This window comes from Canis lupus, chromosome 14 (genome assembly GCF_048164855.1).
Source record: "Canis lupus baileyi chromosome 14, mCanLup2.hap1, whole genome shotgun sequence".
Lineage (NCBI taxonomy): Eukaryota > Metazoa > Chordata > Mammalia > Carnivora > Canidae > Canis > Canis lupus.
This window is the reverse complement of record NC_132851.1, coordinates 14521271-14537201: the sequence shown is the minus strand read 5'-3', so window position 1 is coordinate 14537201 and position 15931 is coordinate 14521271. Positions and strand designations below refer to the sequence as shown.

Here is a 15931-nt window from a genome sequence, read left to right as displayed (position 1 = left end):
GAAGTTTTAGCACAGTAACGTTAAGTAATTTGCCCAATCCTATGGCAGAACTAAGATTTCGTTCAGAGTGTGCAGAATGGACACTCTTAATCAAAAGTTACACTATCTATATGTAATTTTATCAATTATAGGAAGTTCCCTTCCATTCCTGATTTACTAAAAATTGCTTAACCATATGGGCTTCAATTTTTTCAACTGCCTTTTCATCAGCTATTGAAAATATTACATGGTTTTCCTTTGTAAAGCTCTTCATTTGGTAAATTATATTATACTTTTCTAACATTAAAATGTTTTCACATTCATAGGATAAAAGCAATTTGCTATGGGTTTTTTTTTTTTTTTGCTTCTAGTATATTTTGCTGATTTCAATGCATCAAAATATTAAATTTTTGTAATTATGGTATATATTGCCATGGGCTTATTAACATCAATTAAAATTTATTGTCTTTGATCTCTTAACATGGGATTAATCTATAATTTTCATTCCTTATAACTGTCTTTGTCTAGTTTCGATCAAGATTATACAACCCCCTAACTTTGGGAGAATTCTTACTTTTCTAGTATTTAGAATAGTTTGTATAAGAGAGAATAGTTTGTATAATAGTTTGTTCTGTTTCTTAAATATTTGCTAGAAATTCCTATAACAATAGGAACTTAGTGATTTGAGGGAGTAGAATTTAATTGGTTTATATCTATCCAAGTTTTCTACATTCAGAGATTTTTGAAAATCTGCTAAGAATTATTTTCATCCAAATTTTCAAGGTTACTGACATTAAAATATTTGCAGTATTTTCTTACTTTGTCGCTGTATGTTTTTTATTAACATTGTTTAACATGTGTTAATATTGCTTTTATTGACAATATTTATTCCCTTCTATTTTCTCTGGATTTGCTTTTGCTTTTTTTAAAGTTTGTTGAAATAAATACTTACTAATATTCAGATTTTTTTTCTCTTTTATTATGAACTTTTGTGGCTATATATTTTTCCTAAGTACCACTTTACTTGCTTTGCAAAAGTTTTAAAATGTAGAGCTTCATTATCAATAATTCTAAACTTGTCCTAGTACCACTGCATTATTATTTTTTTCTGCTTAAGAGCTACTCAGAAATAATATCAATTAATTTCAATATATAAGTAATCATACATTTTTAATTTATTTGCACTGTAGCAAGATATGTATGATCCCAATTCCTGGTCATGACTGCTGTATGGCCTGTGGTATGGTCAATTTTTATGACTCTCCCTGTATGCGAAGCAAAAAGAGCACATTTAATTGATAGGTGAAGGTATTTATATATATCCATTAAATTAAGCTAATTAATTTCTTAAATATTTATATCCTCACTAATTTTTTAAAAAACCTCCTTGGTCAAGCAATTATTGAGACACTTGGGAATATCTATTACAATTCTTAATTTTTAATTTTTTTTCTTAAATTTTTGGCCATTTTTGTTTTATATGTTATGGGAACTTATTTTCAGGTACATATGAGTTGTATGTTTCTTTTATTGGTGCATTGAATTTACTCCATTTATATTTATATGCCTTCAGATCTTATTTTGTGCTTTCTACTCCTTTTTCTGTAATTTCATTACCTGATACTTTCTTGTTTATTTGCATGTGTATTTACTATTTGCATCCCCATTTACTCCACTAACTCCCTACAAATACACTGAAATACAAGCTTCTTCAGAGCAAGAACTCTGTTATACATGGCTATACAATTAGTTTCTTACAATAGTGCCTACATATCATAATTAGATGGTAATTATTTAATTGGTTTTGAGCAAATTCAAGAGGTGTTTTCTCATTTTAAATCAAGTCATAATTAGAAACCTAGAATAATAGCATTAATGAAATGTAAGAAATCTTAGAGATACATTTTTATTCTGCATTTTATAAAGAGAACTTTGCTCTTTAAGAATAGCTACTTGTATCTACAAGCTAACAGGCTTGTAAATAAGACCTAGTTTAAAGGAAAAAAAAAAACAAAAAACAAAAAACAACAAAGGAAAGGAAAGAAGAGGAGAGAAGAGAAGAGGAAAGAAAGGAAAGAAAACTGTAAGCAAGTCAGTAAAGCTAGGTCCTATTGTAAAACATTTCCAGAGATCACTAGGAGAAAAGATACAGGGAAAATCCCACCAATTCTACCATTCTCAGGGCAAATAGTACTAATGGATTCCAGCATTACGTCTTGTGGAAACTAGAATTGACTTCACAATCTTTTCTCTACCTAACATTCCAGGTAGCCATTCCTAAATCCATGTAGTTAAGCACTTGAGATAAAAGCTACTCTCCATCTTTCTTAGCTCACGGTAGGTGCATTCCTATTTCTCAGGTTGATCCATCTCCATGTCCCATTATTTCCAAAAATCTAAGATTTATGCTGCCATAGGAAAAAAGCCAGAAACACAAGTTTTTAAAAGAGAAAATTATTCATTATGTATCTACTCTATTCTAGGTACACTGATCAGCTCCTTTTTTTTTTTTTAAGATTTTATTTATTTATTCATGAGAGACACAGAGAGAGGCAGAGACACAGACAGAAGGAGAAGCAGGCTCCTCATAGGGAGCCCAATGTGGGACCATGTACGACTCGATCCTGGAGCTCCAGGATCATGCCCTGAGCTGAAGGCAGACGCTCAACCGCTGACCCACCCAGGCATCCCTATCAGCTCTTTTTAATGAATCATCTCTAACCTTCCTGTGAGCAGACTTATAAATGCAACAAAAATACCGAACGAACAGAATTAGGTGATAAGTATTATTACCCTTGTTTTACAGATGATAAAACTAAGGATCAGATGATTAAATTAATAAAATTATTATGGCTACTAAGAATAAAGGCAAATAAAAGTAGAAAAAAAGTACAAACACAGAGAAATATATAATCATGCCATAAACTTCAGTCTTTCTCCCTGAATCCAGCAATAAGTCCCCACCATACTCAGGTATTAAACCAATACCCACTTACACACAATTTCACAAAGTCTTATTTTTATACTCTGGATAACATTTCTTTCTGATGTTTATACCAACTTCAAGTTCCTGACACTCCCTAAATCCAACCTAATTAATTCTCTGGACTAGTCCTCATAACTCTCATCCATAGGGAAGTTCCGTTCCCCACTTCAAAGTTGCCTGGGTATATCTTTTTCATCAGCCTCTTTATTTCCTATTCTTATTTTGAAAGCTGTTACCTCTTTCATTCTCTGGTTTCTTAAATTAATAAAGTTCCTTATGTCTATTATTGCCATAGAGAGTCACATCAGAATTTTCATGAAATATGCACTGCCCAAAAAAACCCCTGAGATATGCATTGAAGGCCCTGGATAGTAAAAAGTTTTTCCTTTATTATTTGTAATATATGTCCTATACCTTCACTTGAGCATGTTCTGTTGGCACTAAAAAGTAAAGCTTTTAAGTCTTGACGCACTCTAAATACATAATGTTTTTAGTAGGCTTTTTATTTAAAAGCAGCACCTACCTCTATTAGAGCTCACACCAGAGTATAGTTACGATTACTTGTATTCCTACATATCTTTCCATTTCCCCCTTGAAGATAGACATTGAATCTTATTTTCGTTTGTGTGCAAATATACACAGTAGTTGTGCAATGAACGAATGCTGTATTTGAACATTGCAAAAATACAACCCTGCCGACCCTGCCAACGTAGGTTCTGGAAAGAATAGCACTTTATGCTATGTAAAGCAATCTGCGGATATGCTTTTATGTTGTAGACAATAGGAAACTAGAGAAGAGAAGTAGTCATTCAGGGCTGAAGGAGATGTTTGGATAATTTTAAAACAGTGTCTCCATGAAGAGTTTTTTTTTGTTGGTTTTTTTTTTTTTTTTTTGTAAATTTTTAAATTGGAGTTCGATTTGCCAACATATAGTATAACACCCAGTGCTCGTCCTGTCAAGTGCCCCCCTCAGTGCCCGTCACCCAGTCACCCCATCCCCCCGCCCACCTCCCCTTCCACTACCCCTTGTTCGTTTCCCAGAGTTAGGAGTCTCTCATGTTTTGTCACCCTCACTGATATTTTCACTCATTTTCTCTCCTTTCCCCTATGATCCCTTTCACAATTTTTTTATATTCCCCTTACGAGTGAAACCATTCGATGTTTGTCCTTCTCCAATTGACTTACTTCATTCAGCATAATACCCTCCAGTTCCACCCACATCGAAGCAAATGGTGGGTATTTATCATTTCTAATGGCTGAGTAATATTCCACTGTATACTTAGACCACAGCTCCTTTATCCATTTATCTGTCTATGGACACAGATGCAGTGAAAAACCGAGACACCTGCACCCCAATGTTTATAGCAGCAATGTCCACAATAGCCAAACTGTGGAAGGAACCTCGGTGTCATGAAGAGTTTAAATCAGGCTTAGTCTTCCTTGTAATTTCAATGAGATACTGTATTAACACATTTACAGTTGAATAAATATTTAGAGTTTAAACAGTGCTCTCATTTACATTATTTCAATATTAAGACCATTTTAGATTATAATGTTAATAAGTATGTCTTAAATATTCATAATTATAACATTTATACAAATGTGACTCATATAGTAGTAATATTTGTATTCTTTTAACAAAATAAATTGATTTTGATGGAGAGAAAATAAATACAGCTTTGTGCTACTGAAGGAGACCTCCTGGCAGCTGTGCTTTAGCTGGCAGGGGATGTGAATTTATGCACATCAATATATATAGTGGAAGACTTATTACTAGCTGTTTATATACAGTATAAGTTAGACACCTGCTCTAAGAACCTTAAAAGTATCATAAATTACTTTCTAAATTAATATACCAATTTAAATTAAGATATATATTTTTACACAGAGCAACTTATTACATTTCAATGTTACCCTGAAGTATTCTGAGGGCAATCATTTAATTTCCATTGCAAAAATACTTTCCAAAATAAAAGAGATACATGCATGGCTTATACTTATTCTCTAAAAGTCCCCTCGGACATCTGGCCTATGTGAACTCTTGCGCTTCCAATAGGAAGGCCTCTTGGGAATGATTATGATCACTTGAAGGAAATATAATGCATATACATCTTGAAGAGAGTTTAGTTCCTAGTTGCTGACCTCATGCTAGCTGGTATATGCCCAACCACAGATGTCCACTATCCTGGAAATAACAAGCAGTTGGATATTATATACTCTGGTCACCCTTCAAAACCAAAAGTAGGGATCCCTGGGTGGCGCAGCGGTTTGGCGCCTGCCTTTGGCCCAGGGCGCGATCCTGGAGACTCGGGATCGAATCCCACATCGGGCTTCCGGTGCATGGAGCCTGCTTCTCTCTCTGCCTATGTCTCTGCCTCTCTCTCTTTCTCTCTCTGTGACTATCATAAATAAATAAAAATTTAAAAAAAATATTAAAAAAAAAAAAACAAAACCAAAAGTAACATTTAACTACTTTTCATTATGCATAGACTGACATTATTCATAATAATGGTCTCTTCATGAGCTTATAGCTCTATGTAGTAATAAATTTTGAAGTAAAATTCCTTTAACAATAAAAATATTTATAGTTCTTTTTCTCCCAGAAAAAAAAAATTATTAGTAAATCAATCATTACATGAATTCAATAAGCATAATTATCACTATGTCTTGTGCAACATATGACAAAAACTTCATAGTTATAGATATACTTATTTTATATGTATATATAATATATAAAATCTCAACATCTGTTTTCAGCAATAAAATGGAAACAAGAACATGATACAGCTTTACTCTTTCCAATTGAATCTTCTTCCAAGGCACAGTTTTTGGCTTTCTAATTCTTTTTTTTTTTTTTTTTCATTAAAATAAGAATTTAGGATACTTAAGTTGCTGGTGGAAAAATTCTAAATAGTAATGTTCTGTAATTTTTTTTTAAAAAACCATAGATAAGATATAAGCTTTATTGCTTGTACTTACATCTTACATGCTTTATTTGGAGGATATAAGACAAGGGAGTCTTTTGCCTAGGATATCTTCAGTAGACACACTACTGTGAAGGCAATAAAATTAATTATTCATAAATAGAATACTATCAACCTGTCTGCCTCACAATTTTTTTCAAAACTCAAATCACCTTTCCATCTACTGCCTAGACCTTTGCATAAGGATTCTCCAGGTATTTTCAAAATCTCCGGATAATTGCTGTGGCAGATCTGGAAATAAACAAGGACAATATTATTCATAGAAAGCTACTCACTGAGGATTTGACATAGTATGTGAACACAGTAATGAGATAAATGAATCCTCTCAAAATGAGACTAGCAATATAAAATTGTTGCAGAAGCATGTTTCCCTTTCCTCAAAAAGTAGGACATTTGTCTATAGATTCACTGATATGTCACTGAAACTACTGGGAAAACATTAAAGAAGGAAAAAGCAAACTTTTCAAAGATAATATTAGGTGGTTACACTTGCCAAAGAGGTGAATCCTTTTAAACAGTAATTTTAATTCTTCCTTTGCCTTTAAGAGACTGTTCTCAGTTTCACAAGGGCCAGCTATAAATGCTAGGTTTCTGATCTGCCTAAAAGTTATGTTTGTTTCCCTGCTTGCTTAAGGAAAGGCTCAAAGTGCAGTTTTCCTTTTAAAAATAAACAAACCAACTCTTGTAACACTAAAGTCCCATTCTTCCTTTTTTTTTTTTTTTTTTTTTTTAATATAAAGTCCCATTCTTAATAGCCAAATTTAGTATTCACACTGCTGGTTCTTTTTGGAAAATGGTGTCTTGTGAATATTTAACTACTAAGGAAGATATATGGTTTGTTGGATTGATAAATGAATTTTGTTGTGAATTCTGAATGCAGTATGTACGGTGCACATTTCATGTGTGTGCACATGTGTAGGTGCACTTGGGAGAAGATCAAGTCATTTAGCTTTGTATTGAAATTCAGGTATCAGGTTTATTCGACTTGCACACTTGTCCTCTTCACAGTACTCATCTCTCTTTTCCTAGTCTGCTCCTTTCTCTCAGTGCCGAGCTTAGATGTCAATTCTTCAGGAAGGTTCCAGAATGCTTCTCCTTGTTCCATAATCATTACAGTTACAAGCATTTATTTAATATGATTAGTAAACTGTAAATGCCATGTAGGCCAGAATATTTTCTGATTATCCACTGCTGTATTTCCAGAGTTTGTTGGGTAGTGTGGGCTCTTACGTACTTATTGGAAAAAAAGAAGGAAGGAAAGAAAGCAGAACTTCATTCCTCTGATAGTTTATTGAAATCACTTAAATGTTTGATTCTGTCATTTCCTCTTTAGTTGATTTGGGAGAAATCTGTGTTCTTTCTAAAGCATGAATTTCTCCTCATTTCCTGGGAATCTTGAAGTACTTTGAACTTAGTAAAGTTTTATGCATGGAAGAAATATATTTCCACTGTGGTAATTAATCAGAGTTGGATATATTACAATAAAATAATTTCTATGATAGCCAAACAGTAAGATATTGTTTACTTAAATTTCAGTGATCCCATGAGTCATACTCAGAGATACACCCACCTCCTGGCTTCCCATTAACATAAAATAAATTCTGATGTAGAAAATCACATTTGTTATACTGAACCTGTGATGGCCCTTACATTTTTGTACTATATCTTAAGGAATCTCTAATAATAATGATAAAATGGAAATATTAAGGCATTGCCCAGATCTTTTAACAACAATTTGTTTTAGAGCTTATTCCCCAAAATGGATGAACTGATCTTTCTGTTTCTCTACGCATTTTTAAAATGTTCTGGCACTCTCTTTAGTTCACTATCTGGATGCACAGAAAACTTACAGTTCCTTTGTTGTGAATGGACTTAATTTTCAACGTGTCTGTTAGTGTTAGCTTTAAAAGTACCTGACTTTAACCTAGACTCTCAGCCCAAATGATCATTGTTTGGATGTCATAAAGATTTTGCTGCTATTTTATAATGGGCAGACCTCTGATAGAAAGAGGGGGATGTCTAGAGGAGAGAGATGACACAAAATGATTTCAGGGTAGAGAAAAGTGTCTTTTGCCTTCCTCCCAGTGGTGAAATGAACTGAGCTCAACATGGGCAGTAGTATCATTTCTCGGTTCAGTCACATGGAATGAGTCTACATTATTTGGGTGAAGAGCTTTTAAATAAAGCAATATTAAATTAAGAAAGAAGTCCTGCTTCTTTTCACAATAATTCATTTGAAATATTTATGCATGGATGATAATACATAATAATTGATAATAAACTCTAAAACCCTATGTTTGACTATATATTAGATACTAATCTTGAAGAAACCGATGAAGTTTTTATTCTCTTACTTTTCAATATGAATTAGCAAAATGTCAGATATTTATGGGCTACTTTGTATTTTGAGCCCTCCAGCAGAGCAGAAAGGGTGCTGGTACTTTTCCATCTGTTTAGAAATAGAAATGAAGAAATATTAAAGGTTTCAAAGAAAATAGTATCTTAAAACAATCCGTTTTATATCAACATTATTTTTCAGCAAAACTTCGAGAATCCTGCTTTGACCCAGGCAATATAATGAATGGTACCAGACTTGGAATGGATTATAAATTAGGGTCAACGGTCACCTATTACTGTGATGCTGGATATGTTCTTCAAGGTTATTCGACACTCACTTGTATCATGGGAGATGATGGAAGACCTGGATGGAATAGAGCCTTACCAAGTTGTCACGGTAAGACACATTGTTTTTTTGTTTTTTGTTTTTGTTTTGTTTTGTTTGTTTTGCTGAGTTTATACTATTATATAGAATCAGGAAATATTTAAAGCCATTTCTATATTTTTAAAAACCAATCACTTAACATACAAGCCATGCAGAGATTTTTATCAAGGATTTTTAAATTGGATTCATTAAAGAAATGGTTTGGCAAAGAGCTGATATTCCTGGGTGTCTATAACACACTGCACGCATTATTGTAGGCAAGTTTTCTGAGCATAAGGGTATTGCCTGTTCTATTCTGTGTTCAAGACTTAGAGGTATGCCTGAAAAGATTAGGTGCTCAGAAGATATTGGCTGAGTAAATGAAGAATGAACACACTGAAAGTGACATTTCAACAAAATAGAGAAATGCAGTGACTTAAATATTATCAAGAACTGGTGATAAATCTTTATCCAAACTACACATTTCTCCTCAAAATTAAGGTTGCCTAAAAGTGACAGACATGTTAGAGCTTCTGAGGCAGCTCTAGCAGCAGGGGGAAGGCTCAAGGACACAGTAAAATGGAGGAAGACCCAAAGTTAATTTCAAAACAAAGTATCAGATATGCAAGTTGCCATACTTACCACAGCTAGAGTTGGTATGGACCAGTGCATTAGATTCAGTTTGATGCAGGAATTGACAGTGATCATAACCAAGAAAAGAATGTTGATCTTAGAAAATGTTTTAGGAAAAATATATTCAAGGGGAAGAGACTTAATGTTTTTGAGATTAAGGAAGTTCCTAAGGAGCACCAGAAACAAAGACATCATCCTCACATAGAGAGTGGAATTTGCTAAATGTTTAGCCACAGTAAATGAATAGCCCATTCAGAATTTTGAAAAGTTGATCCAGTGAACACTGTGGGAGTCCTCAGTTAACAGTGGAGCAGGTTGTGATGATGGTGGTTCATGAATATATATTTCTGGATAAATATCAGGAGGATTTTCCAAAACAAGGACCAGTTTGCCACTTCATGGAACTAGTGACCTGTGGCCTTTCCAAAATCCGTATCTGAGTGTTAAAAAGAAAGTCCAACACAGAGGTTTAAAAATTACTTAATGAAAAACAGAGCATTCTAAAATAAAGCAATGTATATAGATCAATTGCAGACCATGGAAAATTTTATTTCAAGCTTTTGAAAATGGATTTTATAATTAAATAAAATTATATTGCATGTTAAAAATCATATGCTTGCATACAACTCTATGAGGATATACAGTGGAAAAAAAAAAAAGGTTCAGTAAGGAGAGAGAAACAATGATATCACTATGGAAAGTTACCACAGACTCCCTAGTCAGCTGAATGATCCTAAAGCATTGTACAAAATTGACATGCGATGATATCATCTAGGGCAAATTTTCCAAACTATGGGTCACCACCAGTGAGTCATAAAATCAATTCACTGGGTCGTGACCAGCATCTTAATAATTGCAATAATGTTGAATAAAATAAAATAAAAGATAAATACATAAAAAGAAGAGAAAAATATTATAATTCAAAGAACACAGTAAAGATAAACATCATTTTGTGGAACATTCTCAGCTTTATATAGAAAGAGATAAGTAAAATACAATGAATATACCCATGTGGTGTGTGTGTGGGTGTACATATACATGTAGATGTGTATGTGTATATTTGCAATGAAATAATGTATGTTTCTTACTATGAATTTCAGTGAAAAAAAGCAACAATTTTGATATGATGATTAAAATTATGGATTTTTGGTGTCTGTTACACACAGTAATTTTTCCACAGTAAAATTTCCTAATAATGTTTTCGCATATTAGAATATATGTGTATGCTATCTGACTTACACAGGCCATTTAACTTCTCTAGGGTCTCTCATCTCTAAAATGGGATAATTGAAATTCTTTACTTCAAAATGTTGTAATAAGAAATAAAGAAAAGGTACATATCTATTAAATGATCATTCTGTTAATAACAGAACAGCCAGTTAATTCTTGAAGTGATGGTTTCATCTGTCAGAGGATAAAGGGAATAAAAGGAGAAATATACTTTGGGCTTAATTATGCCAGAGAGAAATAAAAAATAATTGATGGCAGGAAAGTTTATAGAAAGCCTAAGATAAAGAGGGATGATATTGTCTTAAAATTCAGAGCAATGCAAAAGAGAAATCTGTATATAGCCAGAAAATTCATTAAATTAACATGGAAAATTTCCCGGAGCCAAACAAGAAATAACCAAAATCCTGACAGAGAAAAACCAAAGGACATAGAAAACCATAGATCAAAAGGATAGGTGTTAATCACTGGGGTAAAGTATTAAATACATGCTTTTCAATGACTTACTGAAAGAGACAGCAGGACCAGAGTATAGTATGCATTCACTAAGAATATGCCTTGCCTAAAGTAATCCTGTTTCTTTCCAATAGGTTTCTATATTGATAGGTCATAGAAATATTAATTTCAGCATGGAATATGTCATAATATATACAAATAGTCCTTCTGAGCCAAAATATTTCATGGAATCAATTATAGCCTAATTAAGTATATTTCAGGTTGGTTGAATAATCATATCTACAGGCAAAGCAGAGGGAAGAGTAGACCTGGGTTCAATTCCTCTTACTACATCATCTGCAAGCCAAACCTTGATTTTTAGATCACTAAAATTGGATAATTGTTTTTAACTCAATAAGTTATTGTGAAGATTCAATTAATCACAATACATACAGAGGGTCTAGTAAATGTGCCAGTAAATACTGGCATATTAATACACGTGATTTTTTAAAATTTTATTTATTTATTCATGAGAGACACAGAGAGAGAAAGAGAGGTGAAGACATAGGCAGAGGGAGAAGCAGGCTCCATGCAGGAAGCCCGATGTGGGACTTGTTCCCAGGACTCCAGGATCATGACCTGAGTCAAAGGCAGATGCTCAACCGCTGAGCCACCCAGATGTCCCATTTTCAAAGTGTTCTAAAAAGAATCTCAGCACTGGAAACATGCATTGCACTTTGCATTACATGTTATCTTTTAGTGGAACTAGTATTTTTCTGTCATTTAACATTAAATCTAAGTTATTAATGTTAATAAATGGATATACATTCACTCCTAAAAATAACACAAATATTTAGTATTTTTAAAATTTCTTAAGAAAGAAAATCTTCACTATCAATTGAGTTGGATACAACTAGACTTTTACCCATAATACCAAGATATTATGGAAAACAAAGTTATTCCATAAGAATCTATGATATACAAAAAATCAAGATACATCCATGTTAAAAATATGACCACAACTGATAATTTCTAGTATAGGAGACAGGAAAAAAAGGCACATGTTTTATTTATTTTATTTTATTTTATTTTATTTTATTTTATTTTATTTTATTATTATTTTTTTAATAAATTAATTTTTTTATTGGTGTTCAATTTAAGGCCCATGTTTTAGAACCAAATATATTTAACTATAATCAATGATTTAAAAACAAAAGAAAAAAACTAAAATCAGCTACGTGACCTTACACAATTTGTTTTCTGTATCTAAGCATGAGATAATATTGTATAATTTGTAAGGTTGTTAGGAGAAATATATCAAATAACTTATTTAAAACATTTGATTCTGGGGGCTCTTGACTGACTTAGTTGGTAGAACATGCAACTCATAATCTTGGGGTCATGAGTTCAAGTCCCATATTGTGTCTTGAGCTTACTATAAAAATATAAATAAATAAAATATAAAAAATAAATAAATAATGCAAACATTTGGTTCTGAAGCTGTTACTGTCTCATACTAAGGAGAGCTTAATATATTTTAGTTTCTTGATCAGGTTCACATGTATCTGTTTTCCCTCACAGTAATTATACAGAAATCCAAAATATACAGAATTGGCTGACTTTCAGATTTAATAATTTAGTACGTTGAAAGCCAAAATTCGTGGGTAAAGCATGTGCAATCGAGCCAGAGGATTTGTTGTTCATAAGGATAAATTTTTATTTAAGTTAAATTTTGCATTTTTATCGAAGTAAAGTATACATGTGATAACTAAGAAAATAATATAATATAATTTGCCATTTAAAGATTTAAAGCAATGATCACCTGCTCTATACCCCCCACCCTATTCTGCTATTCCTTAGCTGAGTCTTCTAGTAATATCTATTTCTCTTCAGTATTCCAGATTATTTTTGTGTGCCTCTATTTTAAATTTCATTAATTTTGAAAATTAGATTGTCAGGATCTGCTACTGTTTATTTTGTCTTACCATGCAGTAAAATGATAAAAAAAATTTAGTTCTTAAAACAACTGTCTCTGAGAACATAGGCAGGAAATTTAGACTGACGGATAGCCTTTGCTTTAGAGTGTGTAAATATGGAGTTGGCAATTAGACCATGATCTCTGAGTGCCAAAATACAGAAAGCTTTTTATTTTATTTTTTACATAAAAGTAAACAGCAACATGACCATACTTTGTAAACTCTTGAAATGTAGTATTTTGCTTTTTATTATAATATTTCACTCTGGAAGCTCATAAAATCTTTGGCTGCATATAACTTTTTAGCATTCAACGCATTAATTTATACAAGCAGGCTCTTTGTAAATATTTTTAACCTGAACTGAGCCATAACAATTTACAAAGTTTGTATGTTTTAGAAGATAGTTTTTTTTTTTTAAATCTTGGTTTTAGATTTGTACATTTTAAATCTGAAGAAAATAGTTTCAAGAGCTTATGTTGAACACTGGGAAATTGTATTTGTCAGAAGTAGATCCAAAATGATAATATCCTGTGGTAAGTCCTGCTCAGTGATGAGAAACCCAGCAGTTTATCTCATGAGAATGTCACATGTATTAAATGATAGCAGAACAGAATATCCGTACCTGCAATTCAGTTTGTGATCAAAAAATAAAAGTGTGTTTGGAAAATAATTTCTTCTCTTCCTCTTTTTCACACTTTGAAAAGTATCTATTGGGGGGATCCCTGGGTGGCGCAGCGGTTTGGCGCCTGCCTTTGGCCCAGGGCGCGATCCTGGAGACCCGGGATCGAATCCCACATCGGGCTCCCGGTGCATGGAGCCTGCTTCTCCCTCTGCCTATGCCTCTGCCTCTCTCTCTCTGTGACTATCATAAATAAATTAAAAAAAAAAAAAAAAAAGAAAAGTATCTATTGGAACTTTGTGTTACTTTAATGATCTAGGGACACATTGGATTAAAGTGAAAGTCCTATTGTTCTTATCCATAAAAAGACTCAATATTATGTATAGGTAATGAAACACAAATAGTGATAGGTTCTCTATTTTTCCCTTAACATTCATTATTTGATTTGTTTTATCTAATGCCATTGTAGTTGTTTAGGTAAACACACCACTGCCCTGATCTAGGGCACCAGCTATCTCTTAGCCTCTTTCCTGGCTAGATTTCTCTTTCCCATGTTTCCTGATAAAATCTCTCAGGAACACAACAAAGTAATCTGTCAAACATATGTCTGTTTGGGGCTTGAGGGTGGCTCAGTTGGCTGAGCATCTGATTCTTGATTTTGGCTCAGGTCATGCTCTCTAGGTCATGGCATTGAGCCCTGTGTCGGACTCTGCACTCAGCCCAAGAGTCTGGGGTTCTCTCTCTTTCTCTCCTTCTGACCTTTTCCCTGCTCACACACATACTCTCTCTAAATAAATATACAAGTAAATAAAATCTTCTTAAAAAGTAAAAAAATATATATAAAAACATATATCAAATTATATCAAAATCCACCATTGGCTTTCTAAATCCAAAGAAACTCCACAGATCTTATAATATGAAGTTCTACTTAATCTGCCTATATATACTCTGACCTCTTTACTATTCTCCTTCTCTCCTAAACTCTTTGGGCAACACTGGCCTAGGTGTTTCTTGAAAGTCCCGTGCACATTTCTGCCTCGGGGCTTTTGCACTTAATATCCTTTCTGTCCGAATACTTTTTCCCCAGCATTCTGATGAAGCTCTCAGATTTCCTTTAGGCATATGATCACTTGTCTAATTAACAGAAAAACATTCCAGTTTACCTTCCCCTTGCTCCCTAAAGCTTCTAGGATGGAATCCTATATCTAAAGTTGAAGCAATAGACCCTCTGTAAAGATATTTCTGGTGTGTGTGGAGCCCCAGTTATTTTAAAACCTTAGAACTTTGAAAGGTAAATCATTAAATTTTAGAATACTAGCCATAGTACTAATACAATATTTTTAATTGAGGTATAATTGACATATATAATTGACATATAACATTATATTTGTTTTAGGTATATAACATAATGATTTTATATTTGTATATATTGTGAAGTGACCACCACAATAAGTATAGTTAACATCCATACAGTTTATAATTTTTTTCTTATAAGTAATTTTAAGATCTACTCTCTTAGCAACTTTCAAATATGCAAGACAGTATTATTAACTATATCATTGTACTCTACATTACATTCCCATGACTTATTTCTTTTATAACTGGATCGTTGCAGTTTTCTTGATCTTTTCCATGCTACGGCATACAGTGAGCATTCAATTGATAGTTAATTATAATAATAAAACCCTAAGAATAAAGATATTTGTACTGTTAAAGAATCAGTTATTTTCAAGAACAGATGGTATCACGCATTCCTTTTTTTCAGGCATTCAAAAGTACCAATTATATGCCTGGTCCTGCACTAACTACAAATTCAATATGGTTCTTGTCCTTAGAGAATTTATAATCAGATGAGATAAAGACAGGTAAGGTTCACTACTAGAAATAAAAACAGAGTGTTGTGAGCACAGCATGGAGGTACACCTGACCTAATTACAAAAGAGAGATCGGGGAAGTCTTCCTTATGAAAGTGACATATGAACTGAGTCTTAAAAATATAAGAAGGAACCAGGTGAGGTACAAGACATAAGGAGCTGGTGTGTTTCACACTTAGGGTTGAATATTTATAAACATGTAGAAGCTAGAGCAAACCAGGGAAAGTAGAATTTCAAGCAGCACAACAGGACAAGCCCATAGAGAGGACTGATAAAAGATAATAATTTATCTGTGTTTAGAACAGTTTGAAGTTTTGTACACATTTATTTTATGCCTTACTACAACACCATGAATTAAGGACTACTGATATTCTCACTTTACAGATAAGGAAACTAAGACACAAAGACAGGTTCAGTTACTTGCTCAAAGTCATAGTTGCCTACCAGTCATGTTTTGGAGTCCAGGATTACTCACTGCCCTATAGGTAGGTTGATTAATTCTACAAATGACCTTGCA

At 33.1% G+C, this 15931-nt stretch overlaps 1 protein-coding gene across 1 annotated transcript in view; it reads left to right on the top strand.

The window, feature by feature from the left end:
• CSMD3 (CUB and Sushi multiple domains 3) overlaps positions 1-15931 on the top strand; it is a 1168727-nt gene that overhangs the window by 911152 nt on the left and 241644 nt on the right. Inside the window, exon 31 of the mRNA XM_072774281.1 lies at positions 8489-8683. Coding sequence (XP_072630382.1) covers positions 8489-8683 — 195 coding nt within the window. The remainder of the gene's footprint in view (positions 1-8488; positions 8684-15931) is intronic.